The 19,160-nt window shown below is 50.6% G+C and overlaps 1 protein-coding gene across 3 annotated transcripts; it reads right to left on the bottom strand.

The window, feature by feature from the left end:
• Nucleotides 1-860: 860 nt before the first annotated feature.
• DPF2 (double PHD fingers 2) lies at nt 861-14,864 on the bottom strand. 3 transcript variants are annotated; one of them, XM_040466251.1, is made up of 12 exons: nt 14,740-14,864; nt 9,936-10,096; nt 9,405-9,512; nt 8,920-9,083; nt 7,761-7,853; nt 7,518-7,596; nt 7,024-7,065; nt 5,857-5,994; nt 5,612-5,740; nt 5,382-5,494; nt 4,181-4,262; nt 861-2,192 (listed from the first exon to the last, which is right to left on the bottom strand). In XM_040466251.1, the coding sequence occupies exons 1-12, from the start codon at nt 14,769-14,771 to the stop codon at nt 2,116-2,118; spliced, it is 1,218 nt and encodes a 405-aa protein (XP_040322185.1). In that variant the 5' UTR covers nt 14,772-14,864; the 3' UTR covers nt 861-2,115. The 3 variants fall into 3 exon arrangements, with proteins under 3 accessions (XP_040322185.1, XP_040322187.1, XP_040322186.1); XM_040466253.1 differs by lacking the exon at nt 14,740-14,864 and adding an exon at nt 12,791-12,875; XM_040466252.1 differs by lacking the exon at nt 7,024-7,065.
• Between the last annotated feature and the right edge of the window lie 4,296 nt (nt 14,865-19,160).

Below are 19,160 nucleotides of genomic sequence, written 5' to 3'. Positions count from 1 at the left end.
AAAAAAAAAAAAAAAAAAAAAAAAAGCTGGCTGCAAAGAAGGAAACTCATTTTTGTGCATGTAGACAAGTCCCGAGGAAGGTGGCAGTGGGGGCCGAGCTCATGCACACTGTACCTACAGGAACGAATGCCAGGCAAGCAAGGCTGAGTGAGGGGTCTCTCTGCTCATGTGCATTATCCATGCACAAAGCTTTCACATGTCCCATCGTAATATTTTCTTCTGTGATTCTTTTATATTTAGACTCAAGCTCCTGAACCCGTGTAAAGTATCTGAAATCCCAAGATCAACTCTTAGAAACCTGTCACCATGTGCATATACAAGTCTCGCAGAATTTCCTTCAAACCAACCAAAATACAGAAACAGGATGCTGAACCCGACTCTAACCCAAGTTTTTTATTAACTGGAACAACTCTGTCCTTTACAACAAGGAATAGTTGTAACACAAATACACTTAAGGAGTTAGAACTAACAGAGTACTCGGGGTGCCTGGGTGGCTCAGTCGGTTAGGCGTCCGACTTCGGCTCAGGTCATGATCTCGCGGTCCGTGGGTTCGAGCCCCACGTCGCGCTCCGTGCTGACAACTCAGAGCCTGGAGCCTGTTTCAGATTCTGTGTCTCCCTCTTTCTCTGACCCTCCCCTGTTCATGCTCTCTCTCTGTCTCAAAAATAAATAAATGTTAAAAAAAAAAATTTATAAAAAAAAGAACAGAGTACTCAATTTTTTATATATGCTTTACATACGGGGGTTCAGCAAAAACTTTGAGATTAAATAAAAACCACTGTCCTAGGGAAGAAGTTTTAGGATGAAATGACCTTCTTAACCGGGAAAGGGAGTCAGGAGATAAACCATCCAGCAGGGAGTTCTGTGTAAAAACGTTTATTTGTACTAATGTTTAGAATACAGGAACTAAAGAAAGAAAAGACACCTCAACTCCAAAGCGACAGTGAATTAGGGCCTGCCCACAGCCAAGGGGAAGGCCACTCCAGGGTGTCCTGGCATGGACTGTCCCCCCCACTACTTCATGTCAGTGTCACCAGGCAAAAAACTGAGGAACCAGGGTGTGAAGACCTTACCAGCCGCTAGCGAGCGTGCAAGGGAAGAAAGGGATGTCTGTGTGGCTTCCCTGTGACCCAGGAGCCAGGATACACAGAGCAGGAGGCAGAGGCTCCCAATTCAGTTAAGGGCAGGAGCTGAATGTCCAGGTCCAGGAAGAACAAAAAGGGGATTTCGGAGGTAGGCTTTTTCATCGAGTTAAAAAACAGGCACATTATCCAACGTCTCCCTGTGGCCCCCAAGCTGCTGGCCTGGCCCCCTGATTCTCCCCCTCTCCCCACAAAACCAAAGGGAATAAGGAGAGGAGGCAGAAGACAGGAAATTCCAAGGGCGGGGAATGCTTCGGTCGTTAGAGACCGCCTGCGAGCGAGCCAGGTGAGCACAAGGAAGAATCAGGTGAAGCTGCTACTCCCCCTGGGGTGGGGTGGAGTGAGTGGGACAGGACAGAACACGGAGGGTGACCAAGAGCATCCCGGCTCAGGCAAAGGATCCTGGGTAGCAGGAAGAGAGGGCTGCAGAGAGCCATTCTAGGGGAAGGAGGCAGCGAGGCTAAGCGGCACAACAGGCCCGGAAAGCTCCGTGCGAGCGCTGCCCCAGCTCGCTCAGCTGCTCACTCCCAGCCGCTCTTGGCAAAGAGACCCTGGTCCGCTCGCCTCCAGGGGACGGGAACACCCTGGGGACCAGAGTGGAGGCAGAGCAGAGAGAAAAGCGAGCTGCTCTCCTACTCCTTCTCAGAGGACACTGTTTGAACCCTGTGATCACCAGGGCCGGGGCCCAAGGCAGGCAGAGTGAATGCGCGTCACGGAGAGCAGTGAGAAGCCGGGCCGCAGGCATGCCTCGGGGCAGTGTGCTGCTCCGTTCTCCCTGAGGGCCTAGGGCCAGGGGCGGCCAGAGCTGCCACCCCAGCTTGCTGCTGCCAAAGGCAGATTGGCACGACCACCCGAGGTTCTCTGGACTCGTGAAAGAGGAGGAGGGTAGAGGTGGGCATGAAAAACAAGAGAGGAGGAGAGAAACAGCCCTAGATGCACGGGGGTGGGGGAGGGGAGCGGGGACGGGGGCGCATCAAGAGGAGTTCTGGTTCTGGTAGATGGAAGCTTTCTCCTTCAACAGGTCCAGACACAAGTGGCAGCTCCAACTTCCTGCAGAGAAACAGAAAGGGTCAGGACGGGGCCCACACGGCCCTGGGGTGTTGCCCCTCCACTCCCCACCTCTCCTTCCAGCAGCAGGACCAGCTACAGGTAGGATGAGAGCTGTTCTGCCGCAGCGAACTCAGTTACCCTGAGCTAAAAGAAACCTCTAGGGCTTCAAGTATCATGAGAAATAATTCTCGGGGCTGAAAGAAAGAATCACCTGGAGGACTATTTCCAAATGTAGACTCCTAGGCCCTCTTGGCCCTATTAAATCAGAATCTCTAGGAGGGCCTGGGAGGACAGAATTTTTTCAAGCATCTCAGCTTTAGACTCGTGATTACAGAAGAACCAGACTTGGTTCTCATGGCCCCAAAGGTCAGAGCGGAGATCACGAACAGAGGCTCTAGAGAAACCAAGTTTGATTCCACAGTAAGCCAGCTTTCTGTGAAATCCACAGAAAGAGGAGACGGGCTTGCCACCGTCACTGGCGTTTGAGGAGAGTCTGAGGACCGAAGAGAGGAAAAGGGGCAAACTGTGATGACCCAACGTGCTATTATCTATTTCACAGAAAAACTGGAAAAAATGTCCCTTGTCAGAAAAATAACTGCTTCGTACTTTGCTTATTAATATTTATTACGGTTGCATTGTTTTGGTTTTTAGAAAGAAAATGAGCCCTTAATGCCTCAAAATCATAAATGTAATTGTACATACGTGGATGTGTACACGGGAGAGAATCCACACCTTTTATAAACTCTTCCGCAATCTAGGACTCTCAAAATGGAAGAAGGTCCTTTCTAACTGAAAGGTCAATACCACAGGGGCTGGCAGGCTTCTCTGTAAACAGCCAGCCAGAGCGTTAAATATTTTAGGCTTTGTGAGCCACATATAGTCTTGGTCCCACGTTCTTCTTTTTTTAAAATCTCCTTTAAAAATGTAAAAACCATTCTTAGCTTGTGAGCTGTATACACTAGCTGCGGCTGGATCTGGCTTACGGGCTGCAGTTTGCTGACACCCGACTTAGAGCCTAGACCACCTCACGGCTTCTAGAGAGTTCTCCCTCAGCTGCCTGCGGCTCTTCACTACCTCAGCATCTGACAGTACTTCACTAGGAAGGCCCTCGTACAGTTCACGTCGAATTTCGTCCGTAAATTAATATTTTACGGTTAAGAAAATAAACCACAAAACACATGACTTTTCCCCAAAGTAGATACATAAAGTGGGCATGACCGAGGACACCAGCTGTGTGCTCCCCTACAGCTGCCAAAGGACTCTCACACTTCGCTAGTTGTCTCCTTCCCTAGGGGGGTGACAGCAGTCTGACCTCTGTCACAAGTCAGCTTAAGCACACAGTGGGTCGCTCGCTCTTGTCTGTAATGCTGGCCCACATCCTCTGTGCACAGTGAAAACCAGACACCCACATCCTCCCGAGCCGGCTCCCGTATTTCTATAGAGGAGGAGTCTGGGCACACAGATCTGGCTGGAGGGGGACTTCAGAGACGCTGCCACTTTTTGGTGCCACCACGGGTTCGGCTGAAGAGCTTCCACAGACTCAGAACATCATTAAGCAAACTACTGGAGGGGCAGAGTGACCCATTCAGGCTCCAGGTTTAACAGTTTTCTAGACTGGGCAAGGGAAGAGAGATGCCGTGGACACTCAAACCTGTCAAGTTCAAAGAGCTGACACCAAAGCCTCACATCAGACAAACTACAAACGGAGTTTCCTGGACCAGCTGGAGGAAAACAAACCACTCCTTCTGGTAACTGTTTTCTGCTCAGCATTTGTTTTCTCTTGGGCTGGGGATTTTCTGCGTTTCTAAATGTATCCGGTGATAATGTGCACACATTAAACCCTTGAAGTTGAAATGCTAGGAAAGCATTCTGAGTGAAGGCAAAGTATCTATTCCCTGACTGAGAAGAACAGATCACCGAGAAGAGAACTCACTTATTGCACGAGTGGTCTTCCAAGTTACTAACGAGAACTGTTCCAAGCAACCTACCTTCAGGAGGCTCAGACATGGATGGGGTGAGACAGTACATATGGTAGCCACGATCACAGTCGTCGCAGAAGAGCAGCTGGTCCTAGAGAAGGCAAGATGGAAGAGGAAGGGGCAGGTGAGTGACTAGGGGGCCTGTCAGGCCACTGGGGGCGGGTAGGGATGGGAGCTTCTGTAGACACCGCTGCTACTTCCAAGAGGGGTGGGGGAGGTGGCAGGTAAGAACAGACTCGGGAATTTCTGGATAGAAAATGGCTGTCCTGGGGCACCTGCATGGCTCAGTCAATTAGGCATCAGACTCGGTTTGGGCTCAGGTCATGGCCTCATGGTTTCGTGAGTTTGAGCCCCGAGTCAGGTTCCGTGCTGACAGTGCAGAGCCTGCTTGGGATTTTCTCGCTCTGTCCCTCCCACACTCGCGCTGTCTCAGTCTCTCTCAAAATAAACAAACAAGGAGGAGGAAAGGGAAGGAAAGGAAAGAAAATGGCTATCCTCCACTCAGACTGAGCGAGTCACTGTCATTCCACCTGAATCCTCCCAGCTTCCTAACTCAGCTCCTGGCCTCCACTCTCGACCCCTATGTTCTATTCTTCACAGACTAAAGTTATCTTCTAAAAATGTTAAAGACAGGGCACATCACTCCGAGTAAACCCTCAGACCTGGTGGAGCGCCTTCCGCGCTCCCCACCCACTGTGCTCCCACTGCAGGAAGGCCCCAGCTGGCCACGCTGCCTCAGTACACTTGGCTCGTCTGCCTTAAGTCCTCTGCACGTGGTGCCCCTCCCCGGGCCACGCTGTACCCGCAAACCTTCTTGGACCGGCTCCTCTGCATCAGCCAAATCTCAACACCAACGTCACCTCCTCGGCAAGGCCGGCTCTGACCACCTACACGCATTACCCAAGGACTCTGCCACACCACCGCTTCCACTCTCTTCACGGCCTGTCGCCGAAGTGTCACTCATCTCCTTGCGCACCGCTTGTTCCCGGGAGGGGACAGATCCCATGAAGGGAGTGGCCTCGTGGGTCTTGTGTCCTCAGTGCCTAGAACGGCAGCTGACACAAAGCTGGCGCTCAAGGAGCACCTGCCGAGCAAGGGACCCGAAGTTCTCACTGGGGTGCTGGGGAGGGTCTTGCTTCCCTCTCACAGGGAGCTCCCGCACAAGGGCCGCGGGTGGCCGGAGCCAGGCGTGCGGGGTGGGGACACGCACATCGTTCTCGGAGGTGCCGCAGATGTTGCAGCACTTGCACTCGATGCACTGCCAGCGGTAGGTCTTCACGGCCGCCATCATCACCGGGGTGAACTGCAGGCAAGACGGGTGCCCTGTGGAAGGTGGGGGAGCAGGTGACACAGGCAGCTGTGGGGGGGTGCGGTGGCGCAGTGGGCGGGTTGCCCGGGGCTCCCCGGGGGGGGCTGCCCGCGGCCCTGGGCTGGAGGTACCTGAGCGGCCACAGTCGGAGCAGGACACCAGCTCCTCAGGCTGCCCTGTCTTCTTGTTGATCTTGGAATCCCCCAGGCAGAAGTCGCAGTAGTTGTTGGGCAGGGCCAACCCGTCGGGACCCTTCTTGGCTACAGAGAAAGAACTCTGACGACACCCACTGGGGCCTCTGAGCACCCCGTATCCCTGCAAGGAGGGCTCTTCATAGGCCGACTCCCGCTCGCCCCACCTCCGACGCTCAGCTTACATTTCTGCTCCTCCGACCTCTGGGAAACCGGGGTGGGTGGCTGTGAGTCTTCCTTGTCCTCACCCTCCTCCTCAGCCAAGTGGGAGTGGGCGTAGTGGTAACTGAGGCCTGGTCGGTTCTTGTAACGTTTTCCACAGACTGAGTGGGGAGAAGATTGCAGAGAAAGGTGTTAGGATCCGAGAGTGCCACATCCCCGCCCCTCCAAGTCATGGGGCTCCACCTGAGGCAGAGGCAACCACCCTGCCCCCGTCAGCTCCGTCTGAGACAGGCCTTCAGTGATGGCCGCCTCCCCTCGGCTAGGAGCGTCAGGCCCCGGGGCTCTCCAGCTTCCGTAGCCCTTCCCCGTTAACCCCCAGCCCGTGGCCACCTCTACTCTTCCACACTGGCTGTCTGGGAGGCTGAACCCTGGCCCCATTACCACTTGCCCTGGCAACAGTCTGGGGAGCTCCGGGTCAGGAAGGGAAGGGAATTTCTATACTCTTGCAATATGGCAAGAAGGAATAAAGGTAAGGAAGAGATGCCAAACTTTTTTTTACCTCTCAGTCCACGTGGGAAGCTCAAGCTACCCGTGAATCCCACAGAGCTCGTCTCTGCCCAATGAGGATAAAGGAGTGGGGAGTGGATCACTTGGGGATCGCCTACCAACTGAGTCCACTGGGGTATCTGGCCCCCAAGGCAATTCAAAGACACTCTCACATCAGTGCCCTGCCCACCCCCTGCCAACCAGCAAAGAAAGCAGATCCCCACAAGGCATCTTGTACTCTTAAGCAGTGACACCAAAAAGAGCAAGGGGGCCGGCAGGAAGGAATGGGGAGAGGACGGGAGGAGGTGGTGAGACGGTGAGAAACGTTAGCTGACCACCGAGTGTCTGTTCTGGGGAAGGGGAAGCAGAGGGATCTGTTCGTAGCGGGTTCCTTAGAATGCTTTGAAGCCACCCCATGCAGCGGGGCCGAGCAGCCCTGGAGCCAGTCTGTGGGAGACAAGCAGCGGCAGAGGCAGCTTCCAGGACCGTGAGGAGCGGAGCACAACAGAAAGCCCCCTGCTCCTACCCCATGCCATTCCAGAAATTTTTACACTAGCATCACAGGAGAGGAGAAAGGTGGGAGAAACAAGGGAGGAGGGAAAAGGGATAGGAAAACCAAAAGTCTGAAAAGTTGAGAGAGCTACCTCTCTGGGGCGCTTTCGAGGTATGCTTTTGTTTGAAACTATCTGAAAGACAGAAAGAAAAGTCATGAGAAGAAGGCCTTGATACACTTGAGACAGGAGCGGCAGCAGCAGGAGAGCGGAGCGAACGAGAGAGAGACCAGCGGCGATGGCGCTCCCAGGGTGGAGGAACAGAAGTGGGGCGAGTCAGAGAAAAGGGAGAGAGCAGACATTGAAAAACTCAGTGCTGGACTCGGGGGGCCCTGGCTTGACTAGGGCCAGCAGACCTGGACGCGGTCACCCCCGGTCCCCCACCCCCAGGGACAGCAGAGATCTCTCCCAGAGCATGCAGGTCCCACCCATTGTGGAGCAGAGACCGGGGCCTCCAGTCGGCAGGCAGGACAGTGTCGAGGCTCGTTTTACCACTCTGACCAAGAACAATACCCTCCCTTCTCTCGCATCCTGAGCCGGGGCTGGGTCCAAGGCAGGGACTACCCACCCACTCATGAGGCACTCACTGTCACAGGCATAGGGCTTGTCCCGATCCTCCAGGATGGAAGCGTCCAGCTTCTTCCGGGCACTGCCCACACCTTTACCCTGCCAAAAAGAACAAAAAGATGTCTTACCACGCTGTCTAGGCCTGAGGAGTTAAGCTCTCCAGGAAGTGGCTGCTGACTTCACAAGAGGAAAAATGGCAATGACAAACAATAACACAGAGGGACTCCACGGGCTCCCCTGCAGGCAGCACCTTGGCTCCTCACCTTGGATTTCCCCTTGCCCCGCCGCTTGGGAGTGTCTTCTTCATAGTCCTCGTCATCAAGGTCATCCAGGAAGTCATCTGGTTCTAGGATCCGCTGAGTGGACAGGAGGATTAGGATGGGCAGATACGAAGTACACTCAAAAGCTCCCCCACGACAGGACTGGCCAGGCCACCCACAACCTCCTCGGTCAGCTGGCCCCTCTGCTCCGGCCTCGTTCCTTACTGCGGCCCTTCAACACCCTACCGTCCCAGTCCTTCTCTGTTCGATGCTGTGGGCTCTCCTTCCCTTTCGTGTTGTTCTCCTGGAGTGCCTTCCCCACCATCGACAAGGGACCGAATCAAATGCCATGTTTTCAGAAAGTCTTCCCTGGTACCCCAAGTAGCCATGTCCTCTCCTGCCTCTGATCTGCTGCCCTAGGGGCACACCAACAACGGTTCCCTTCCCTCTGACATCCCGCTTGCTAGATTTTTTTTTTCAGTTTAATTAATTATTGTGTTGTGTTGTATTGTATTGTATTGTATTGTATTGTATTGTATCGTATCGTAGTATTTGTTTTTAGTAATCCCCATACCCAATGTGGGGCTCAAATTCACAACCCGAGATCAAGAGTTGCACACTGTTTGGACCAGGCTAGCTAGGCGCCCCCAATTTTTAGATTTAAATTAGAACTTTGTTGCTTACTTGTGTGGCCTTATAGGAAGTTTCCTTTTCAACTACTCTGTTTCAACTTCCCTGCATGTGAAATGGAGGCCACAGTACCTACTTCATAAAGTTGTAAAGACTAGAGAAAGTAATGGGAAAGCACTTAGCACAGTACCTGCCATATTTTTAGCTCTTATTATTTCTATGTATAGTTTTATCTTCCCTGTTGGCAGGGACCAGGTCTGCTTCACCCATGTAACCCCGGGCACCAAAAAACATCTGTGACAAAAGATGAACGAAGGAGAGTCTGTCCTTAGAAGGAAAGAAACAGGAAAAACTGGATGCTAAAAGCAAAGCCAGTCAGTACCCAGTGCTAATTAGGGAATGAAGCAGGAGAACCCACGGGCCTGCCTCCTGGCCCACAGCCTCTGCTTCCATTCTGCTTACTGGGTGGCCTCTGATGAAGAGGAGGCTGGTTTCCATCAAAGCTCCCTTAGCCACAGTGTTAATCTTGTACCTTCCGTGCTCGACTGTTGGTTACAGGAAACTCGCCCAGGCTGTCATCATCCACTCGGGGATCTGGGGCGCCTCGCTTCTCCAAGGGGTCGGTGCGCAACAGAGCCTCTAAACTACTGCCGTCTTGAGAGATCAGCCCCTCTTTCTTCAGGGTTTGGTCTGTGTCTGCAGGCAAGGTCAGGATGAGGCGAGGCTCACAAGGGCTGAAAGCAGACCGCTCTGGGTCTACAGAGTGCGAGGCCAGCCATAGACCAGTCACTGTCATTTGGTCTCTGCTTGCCCAAGACACTCCAGTTTACATGGCACCATAACTTATCTGTTTACCTGTCGCTTCTATTAGACTGAATTCTTTAAAGGAAAGAATGGCTTCTCATTCATTTTAGTATCTTCAGGATCTAGCATTGGCCCTGGTATATAATAGGTAATTAACAGGCCTCTTAACCATGCAGCAGGCCACACCCCTACTCAGGGAGGAGTGTGCTTTACCTGGTTTAATAGATGGGAAAGAAAGTCTTGGATCCTCAGGAGGATGGGCTCGCCGCTTTTTCCTCCAGCGCCGGGCAGGGTAGGAGTACAGCTGCCCAGAGGCCAATCCTGTGGAAACAGAGAAAAGTCAAGCTCTAACCCAGTCCTAGGCAATAATATCAAACACTTTCTAGATGAGTAGCCCTCCCCACCCCATCCCAGCCTTCAGTTCTAGAGCAAGGGAGGAATATGGACAGTGAGGGTCCAGGGGCAGGAGGAGGGACAGTTTGTGCAAAAGACAAATGGATGTAGGCTCAGGGGCTTTGGCTAACATATGGCTTCCAAGAGCCCAAAGACAGCCTCAGCAGGGCAGCCCTGCAGAAAACAAAGATGCGGGTATGAACCTGTCTGCTTCATCCCCCTGGGCTTCTAATCAAGACAAGACCATATTCATCCTTGGGCGGAAAGGAGTAAGGAAAACCCTTTCAGCTGGCTCATCACTGAAGCTGAGGAAGCTCCTTCCTTCCTGTGCTTCTGGGCGTGAACCCTCACCTGGACCCCGGTGGCGCTTTTCCATCCAGATATAACAGTTGCTCTGGGCTACTCCAGTCTGTGAGTCCAGGAAAGGAAGGCGTACACTGCGCTCAGCACAGAGGCGTGCATTGTAATTGTGGCACTGCTCCATGGCATCTTTGTAGTACTGCTCCCCGAGGCTGCGGAAAGACCAAGATCAGGGTAGAGTGGAGCACAGGGTGCTGAGCTATCCCTCCCTTGCCATCTGCTTCTTTAGAAGGTTCCAGGGACTGGGAGATCGTGGCTTGGTCCTATCTGCCTCCATTTCTGCCTCATGGGACACCAAGTCCCTTCACGAAGCCATTATGAGGAAAGGCACTTTATAAATAAATTACCATCAGGAACACATGATCTCTCACGTGTCTAATCAGACCTAAGTCTAACCCACAAAGAGAGAAAGAAACGAATGTTCATTCTGTGCCTCTCTTGAGTCCAGCCTTGTGCTAGCCAAGATGCTGCTTCTCTTAACCCTCATGACTGAGAAGCAGAGGTTAGCTTCTTTTTATGAATGAGCAAAGGAGTTCAACAAGGTCTGGGGGACTTACTAAAACATATTTAACAAACTACGGCATATCTATACAATGAAATTGTATTTAGCCATTTGAAAAAAAGAAGGAAACTCTTCATGTGCTGATATCAAACAATCTCCAAGATGAGTAGAAAAAAATAAGCGAGGTACAGTGGTGAGAAGTGTTAGGAGATGCTACCATTTACGTAACAAGAGGTGGAAAAGACACCGTAGGCCTCCAGAGAGAAAGACTGGGGGCAATTTCTCTTCTATGCCATTTTATACCTTTTGAATTTTGAACCATGCACAGGTTTCTCCCACTGACAGTTTCCTTTATGGCACTGCACTTTTACAAAAGACCTACATTAGTACCTGTTTTCACTAACCAAAAGAGATTCAGAGAGGATTTTCACTTTCAAGAAGTGGTAATTGCTTCGTTGCTTTATGCCATTTCAGCTTATGAAGAGTTTCATAGGAACACTCTACTTTTGGATAGCCAGGGTGAGGCGGGGGACCTGTATTTAGACAACTAATTAATTCTATATACTAATTTTACAGTCAGTGGAAAACATCTGAAAATACCTGAACTACCTTGAAGCCTACTTTTTTAGCGTACATTAGAGTGATATAAAACCTGTTTGCTCAGAGGCCCATCCTATGTCCTTTCCCATTCCCACCATCAAATTATTTACTCAAAGACTCAGCTTGAAATCTGTATCTTCTTTCACTCCAAAGACTCAGTTTGAAATCAAAATCAAAGGTAAACCTTGGGGTGCCTGGGTGGGTCAGTCAGTTAAGCCTTGGACTACTGGTTTCACCTCAGATCATGATCTTGAGGTTCGTGGGTTTGAGCACCACACTGGGCTCTGGGCTGACAGTGTGGACCCTGCTTGGGATTTTCTGCTCCTCCCCTGCTCGTGTGTGCACGTGTGTGCTCTCTCTCTCAAAATAAGCGTTAAAAAAAAAAAAAAAAAAAAGAGGTAAACCTTTAAGTGCTTTAAAAATTTTTTTTAACATTTATTTATTTTTGAGACGGAGAGAGACACAGCATGAACGGGGGAGGGGCAGAGAGAGAGGGAAACACAGAATCGGAAGCAGGCTCCAGGCTCTGAGCCATCAGCCCAGAGCCCGACGCGGGGCTCGAACTCGCGGACCGCAAGATCGTGACCTGAGCCGAAGTCGGACGCTCAACCGACTGAGCCACCCAGGCGCCCCTTTTAAGTGCTTTAAAAAGCAGGAAAATTACACAGTGCCAGGAGCTACTTGATTCTAAGAAGCATGTATAGAGAAACAATCTTGTTCTCACCCTTCACAGTTTAACAAGCACTTTATGAACGGAACTTAAACTAACTATAATGATTCGTACCTACATATTCAATCAATCTTAAAAATAAACTGAAGGCAGGGGTGGTTTCTTTGCCATAGTATCCCCAATACCCTCAAAGGCGTCTGGGACATCCTGACTTGACCTGGGAGTAAGACCTTGCATGGCTACAAGTCACCAGACAAATGTCGACATTTAATCAACCCACGTGGAGCTCCAGTCCCTCTGCTACAGACTGGGGAGGGAGGTTGGACTAGATAAGCTCAAACATAGTCTGTGAAGGAGACCCCTAGCATGAGAAGCTGGACAGAGTATGTCTTTGTTGCTCATGTCCACAACTCAAGCTACACCAACAAACCATGCTCTGGAATCGGGGGAGGGGGGGGGGCTCTCACAGCAGCCGTAAGAGACTACTTAGGCACAGCCTACTTAGTATGTTCCCAAGCAACTGAAAAAGACACACACCATACACAAGACGGTGACAACACAAGACAGCCTGGCTTATTTCAATGAGCTGTAATGACTGTAATTTGAGGGAAGCATGAATCTTGTGTTGGAGAGTAAAGAGAAAGGAACAGGCTCACAGTAGCTGGCCTTTAGGAGGCAGCCATGTCCTTACCACACAGAGGAAAATTGGATAAACACGGCTGAATGCTGCAGCTCCTTTGTTTCTGCTGATGGGAATTGATACTGACACTGGAAGTCAAATGGAAGGAAGGATGAGATGGACTTTGGGCTGCAAAGTCAGAGCAAGGAGGCTAGAATTGGTTTGGGGTGAAAGAGAGAGAGATGTTCTATCAAAGCCCTTGTGACTTAAGTGGGATTTCAGCAGGCGGTGCAAACGGTCTCCTGAGTAGAGAACTGGCCATGAAACACCTAAGCTGGGAGAAGAGAGGATCTGATGAGGAGAGATTAAGAGAGAATAAGAGAGAATTTATAAATAGGAAGATTCTTCTTCCAGAACAAGATGCAAGTCAGAAAAGATGAGCTAGTAGTCCTGACCTGGATGTATCATCTCAGCTGTTCCAAGAGCAGGCACACCATGATCAAGAGAAGCTCCGGAAAGATATCTCTCTCCACGGTGACGATGCTATAGGAAGAATACAAGCCCCCTCTTAAAGGGCAAGTTCTGTAGGAAAATGTATTAATTGTGGCTCACAGCCCTCTGCAGCTACAACAGAGGAGAAAGTTACTAGTACTCAGGAACCACTGGCTGGTGACCCTCACAATCTCTGTAGTTCCTTGAAGACGAATAAGTCATGCTCTGTGTCAACAGGCAAGTCCTCCCTTTTAGCACCACATGAAAGGGTTGGCAACTCTATTTCCCTGAAGAAAGTCTCCCAACACAAAGTCTTATTACCGATGAACTCTCCAAACCTAGGGAAGTCTGACATTCCCCCAGTACAGTAAGATTTCTAAGGTAGGGGCTCTGATTCTTTTCTGGGAAGTATGAAACCTTTGTAAAACCTCCCCTTACAATGGGATTTGTGGTGGTGGTGGGGGGGGGGGGGGGGAATCAACAAAGAGAAAGGCAGGGAAACAAAGAAAGAACATCTGAGTCAGGAAGGATAACTATACAAATGGTAGATCAACAGCGACATTTCTAAATTGAGGGAAATGTCAGCCTGAAGAAAGAGCTGGGGGAAACTGGAGTGGGCAGATCAGAGAGAAAGATAATAGTGTTAGGAGGAGGGGTAGCTGAAAGAGGAGGCAGGATGGAGCTGAAAGCAAGTAAAAAAAAAAAAAAAAAACAACCCACAAGAGAAGGCACTTAGCTTAATGGAAGTGGGAATGCATTCTCAAAGAAAAAGGCGACAGGCAGAAAAGGGGGAAGCAACATACTCTTTAAAAAGGCTCTTGGGAAGAGTGGGGGCTCAGCCCACCACAAAGGCAGATGAGAAGCTGCGAGTCCCTCAGAATAGTTGCCAAACCTTTACCTTGTCATCCAGGCAAAATCCAAAAGCCCTGCCTGGACATCTAGGCAACTAGACACCTTCCAATTTTCCTACTGCTGCACCAAGCCCAATTTACCCATTAAAAAGAGCTTGCTCTATTTGCCCACCTGGCATGAACCCATTTCCATCTTCAGGGAGGAGGCTGGGTGAAATCAAGTCCCAAAGCATCTTGAACTCACAGCCAACAGACCCCTCTCCATTGCCCAACAACCATTAACTAACTTTGCTCGACACCTGCCTGCAACAAGGGGACTGCACAGCGCGCAGCCTGCCCACCTAGGTGCCCCTCTGGGCTGCAGAGGCGTCCTGGACTGCTTCCGTCCAGTTCCCGTATTTTGGTGGCTGGACTGGCCGGCGCAAAGGCCCTCTCCCCTGAAGTTCTCGCTCTTCTGCATCGGCTCCTCCACAAATTCTTCCCAAGAATGTTTTTGGTCTGGGGTAGCACATCCTCAAGACCACCCCCCCCCCCAACCTTAACGTCACGGGGCTGTTAAAACAGCTCCGCGGGGCTTAACTGCGCCAAGACTGCTGAGCCTGTTGCTCCAGGACCGGCTGCGGGCAGCCGATGGGGAGGGGTCGGCGGCCGGGCTTCGCGGGGACACGGGTCGGTCCCGGGTCCACCCTCGACCCGGCCCCTCCGGACCGAGGCGTCTGGTCTCTAGAGCGCACCCAGACTGGTCTCTCGTACGCCACAAGGGCGCCATGCTCAGGACACCGTGAGCCTTAAGGAAAGCTCAGACCGCACAGCCCCGCAGGGAGGCTGCCTGTAAGGGGCTCCCGTGGGCCCCCCTCGGGGCCTCCACAAGTTTCCAAAGAAGCGCAACGTCTTCTCGGGAGTCTCCTGTTGCCCTCCCTACCAGGAGTCGCAACGACGCCTTCTCGGGCACGTCCTTCCCTCCGCCTCGTCCCCTCCCGCACCGCCCCCTACTCCCAGGTCCCTTACAAGACCCCCCCCCCCCGCCCCCCGGCCTACGAGAGAAAGAAACGACAACTCACAGCTTCACTACATTTTCCACCACAGCCGCCATCTTCCCTGCTCCTCTCCCTCAGGCCGGGAGGCCCGGAGCCCTCAGTGCGCAGGCGCCGGGACCGCACCAGGGAACCGGTTTCCTCGTTCCTCTGCGCAGGCGCCGTGCAGGCGCGCGCGCCCGAGAGCGAGGCGCGGGGAACTGGCTGGGTGACGGTCCACCAGGCCCAGGGAGTCGAGGGAGCCCTGTGCGCAGGCGCGATGGAGGCGGGCGCGCGCTCCAGGGGCTCCAGCTCGAGCCCGGTGTCTTCCCCTGGGAGGGCGGGACCAGCGAGAGAGGATCTGGCCTGGTGCAGAAATGAGAGGATGGATGAAATGATGAAATGCAGGTTGGTGAAAACTGGCAGGCCCAGAGATGGGCTAGATGGAGCATATACGTTCTGCTACCTCGCCGACCTTTAACCTTGTGGTTAACCCTTTGCCCTCACTCACGGGCTCGGGGAGGGGGATGTTGGTGGCTAGCCAAAGGCAAGAGTGGTGCACGGTCACTTGTCTTCCCCTCCCCCCCCCCCAATCAAGTGCCCATTTAGGGAGAGGAAAATTAACGTCCAGAACTGGGCAGTTCTTTGTCCTGAATATTGGACTCTTGGCAAAAGTTACCTCCCTTTCCTGTCACCAAACCCAGCCACCAACTGAAGTGATAGCCACTTCTCCCATCCTTCCTACTTCTGTCCCTCCACCCAGGCTCTGAAGAACTTCTTTCCTGCAGCTGTCTGTGAATCTTTTGTACCATTCATTTCTCCTTCACTGTTGACTCATGCAAATTCATGTACAAACATGGCTTAATATCCTCTTTAAAAAATCAGAGCTCTTCTGGCGCCTGGGTGGCAGAGTGAGTTAAGTGTCCGACTCTTGATTCCCGCTCAGGTCATGATCTCATGGTTGGTGAGTTCGAGCCCTGCGTCAGGCTCTGCATTGACAGTGTTGAGCCTGCTTGGGATTCTCTCTCCCTCTCTCTCTCTTCCCCTTCCTTGCTCATGCTCTCTCCCTCTCTCTCTCAAAATAAATAAATGAACATTAAAAAAAAAAAAAAGCAGAGCCCTTCCTTCAGCCCATGTCTGCCTTGGATTATCACCCCATTTCTTTCTACCCTTTCAAAGCTAAGTTTCTGTTTATACACCCTATCTCTGTTGGCTTACTTCCAAGTCCCTTTCTGCCCAGTTTAATGGTGATTCTGTTCCCCCTAGTTCATTGAAACAGGTCCTAACAAAGACACCAGGACCTTCATTTCAACACATTTAGAGATCTCGTCTCCATCCTCATTGGCCTGTCAACCTCATGACACTACTCACCTTTGCCTCCTTTTCCAAGCTCTTCTCAGGGTCTCTGAGATGCACACCCTTCGGCTGTGCTTTGATCACACTCGTCCTTCAGGCTCTTTTGCTGACTGTCCTCTGTTCTACTTTTAACTGTCACAGTCCTCAGGGCATGGTCTTTGGTCTTTGACACATACCTTATCCCATTAATCCCAGGATGTGCGTATTCCCAGGCTTCTCTTCCATCTCAGGATTTTAGAATCAGAAGACATCTTACCATCACTGTGCCTTAAGACCATTTTTGGCAGAAAAGAGTTGTGGGATATCTGTCCCTGCCTACCCTGCACCACATTTATAGAATAGGTACCAGCAGCTTGGAAGCAAACCCCAGAGACAATACTGATGCACTCTTTTCCCTAGGAACCAAATGATTGTGGGGACAAAGAGTATCCGAGGTGACTCCAAAGCAGGAGTCAAAGGTGCATGGGGCGCCAGGTGGCTCAGCCAGTTAAGCATCCGTTTCTTGATTTCGGCTCAGGTCATAATCTCCCAATTCGTGGGATCCAGCCCCGTGTGGGGCTCCTCACTGACAGCACGGAGCCTGCTTGGGATTCTCTCTTTCTCCCTCTCTCTCTGATCCTCCCCTGCTTTCACACTTGCGCACATACACTCTATCTCTCCCTCTCTCTCAAAATAAGCATTTAAAAAAAAAAGTACAGTATGTGTTGTGGCCTGAATGTTTGTGCTCCTCCCAGGCATATGTTGAAGCCCTAACCCCCAGTATGATGGAGGGTATTTGGAGGTGAGGCCTTTGGGAAGCGATTAGGTTTAGATGCGGTCATAAGGGTGGGACCCTCTTGATGGGATTAGTACCCTTATAAGAGGAAGAAGACAGATACCTCTCTCCTTGAGGAAAGGCCATGTGAAGTCACGACAAGATGACAGATATCTACAAGTCAGGAAGTGCGCTCTCATCCGAACCCAAATCCGCTGGCACCTTGATCTTGGAGTTCCCAGCCTCCAGAATGGGAGAAATAAATGTCTGTTGCTTAAGCCCCCCGGTCTGTGATATTTGGTTATAGCAGCCCAAGCCGACTAAGATAGTATGCTAGCACTAAAGCTGAACATACACAAATCCTATGGTCCGGCAACTCCACTCGTGGATACATACACCAAAAAGCATGCACAAGAATGTTTACCACTGCGTTCATTGTAATAGTCTCAAACTGGAAAAAAACCAATGCCCACAACAGTACAATAGATTGAGCAAAATGAAAAGAATAAGTTATCGCTATACAACAATGCGAATGAATCTCAAAAACTTAACACTGAATAAAAGAAGCCAGTTTCAAAAAAGGACATATTGTATGATTCCATTTATATAAAGGTACACAAATAGGCACACTAATCCATGGAGTCAAAACCCAGGAGACTAGTTATCTTTGGAGGATAATGACAAGAGGGGGCAAGAGGTAGCTACTGAGGTCCTAGTAATGTTCTTTTTTTTAATGTTTATTTTTTTGAGAGAGAGCACATTAGAGTGGGGGGGGGAGCAGACAGGGAGAGGGGGACAAAGGATCTGAAGCGGACTCTGCACTGACAGCAGAGAGCCTGATGTCGGGCTCGAACTCACTAACTGTGAGATCATGACCTGAGCCGGAGTCAGACGCTTAACTCACTGAGCCACCCAGGCACCCCATTTTATTTATTTTTGAGAGAGAGAGCACAAGCAGGGGAAGGGCAGAGAGATTGGAGACAGAGGATCCAAAGTGGGCTCTGTGCTGGCAGCAGTAAGCCCTATGTGGGACTCGAACTCATGAACCACGAGATCATGACCTGAGCTGAAGTCAGAGGCTTAACCAACTGAGCCAGGCGCCCCCTATAGTAATATTCTTTTTCTTCGTCTGGGTAGTGGGTACGTAGGTTTGTTAATAATTTAGTTATTTATTAATAATTTTATTATTATTACTATTTTACATGGGGAAGTTGAGTAGAGTTTAATAAGTTTTTACAAAGATACAAACAGGTTTAGGGAAACCAATAAAGGATAATGCAGTACTCAATGGTTTATCCAGGTGTTGTGAGGTTTTGTGGCTAACACATACTCAATTTTTAAAACCTTCTTTAAGAAAATGAATGCAAAATCATTGATACAAAATAAGATTTTAGAGGTTAAGATGAGAAAGAAAGCATATCAAATCACAAATCTGTAAAACTAAAAAGGTGTGTTCACTTTATAAAAATGTATTGAACTACACAAAATTGGGGCACTTCTCTGCATGTATATTTCAAACAAAAAATTTTAAAATTTTTATTTATTTTTGAGAGAGAGAGACAGAGTAAGAGCAGGGGAGGGGCAGAGAGGGGGAGACACAGAATCTGAAACAGGCTCCAGGCTCTGAGCTGTCAGCACAGAGCCAGACGCAGAGCTCGAACCCACAGAGCATCAGATCATGACCTGAGCTAAAGTCAGACGCTTAACCAGAGAGCCACCCAGGCACTCCATCTGCATGTATATCTCTCCTCCTCCTCCTCCTCCTCCTCCAACATTTATTTATTATTGAGAGAGAGAGAGAGACACAGAGCGTGAGCAGGGGAGGGGTAGGGAGAGGGGAAGACACAGAATCTGAAGCAGGCTCCAGGCTCTGAGCTGTCAGCGCAGAGCCCGACGCAGGGCTCGAACTCACAAACTGAGATCATGACCTGAGCCGAAGTCGGTTGCCTAACCAACTGAGCCACCCAGGTGCCCCTGCATGTATGTTTCAATAAGAAATTTTAAATTAAAAATATTAGTAATAATACATAGGCTAGTTCTGTTTAATTGGAAAGGTAGCATATGAGCCCAGCGTGAATGCCTTTCAGTTCTTTTAGGATTCTTTTAAGAAATGCTTCATCACCAGGGGCGCCTGGGTGTCTCAGCTGGTGAAGCGTCCAACTCTTGATTTCGGTTCATGTCATGATCTCACGGTTCGTCAGTTCAAGCCCCAAGTCAGGCTCTGAGCTGATAGCAAGGAACCTGCTTGGAATTCTCTCTCTCCCTCTCTCTCTGTGCCCCTCCCTGGCTCATGCTCCTGTTCTCTCTCTCTCTCTCTCTCTCTCTCTCTCTCTCTCTCTCAAAATAAATAAACTTTAAG

This window comes from Herpailurus yagouaroundi, unplaced genomic scaffold (genome assembly GCF_014898765.1).
Source record: "Herpailurus yagouaroundi ecotype Mexico unplaced genomic scaffold, PumYag 569, whole genome shotgun sequence".
NCBI lineage: Eukaryota > Metazoa > Chordata > Mammalia > Carnivora > Felidae > Herpailurus > Herpailurus yagouaroundi.
This window is presented reverse-complemented; position numbering and strand designations above follow the sequence as displayed.

Coding starts and splice junctions, on each gene's coding strand:
- DPF2 (XM_040466251.1), bottom strand. CDS start 14,771: ATGGCGGCTGTGGTGGAAAATGTAGTGAAGCT. Junction 4,263..5,381: donor GCGGCACCTCCGAGAACGAT/GTGCGTGTCCCC, acceptor TGCCTTCTCTAG/GACCAGCTGCTCTTCTGCGA. Junction 2,193..4,180: donor CATGTCTGAGCCTCCTGAAG/GTAGGTTGCTTG, acceptor GTTTCTCTGCAG/GAAGTTGGAGCTGCCACTTG.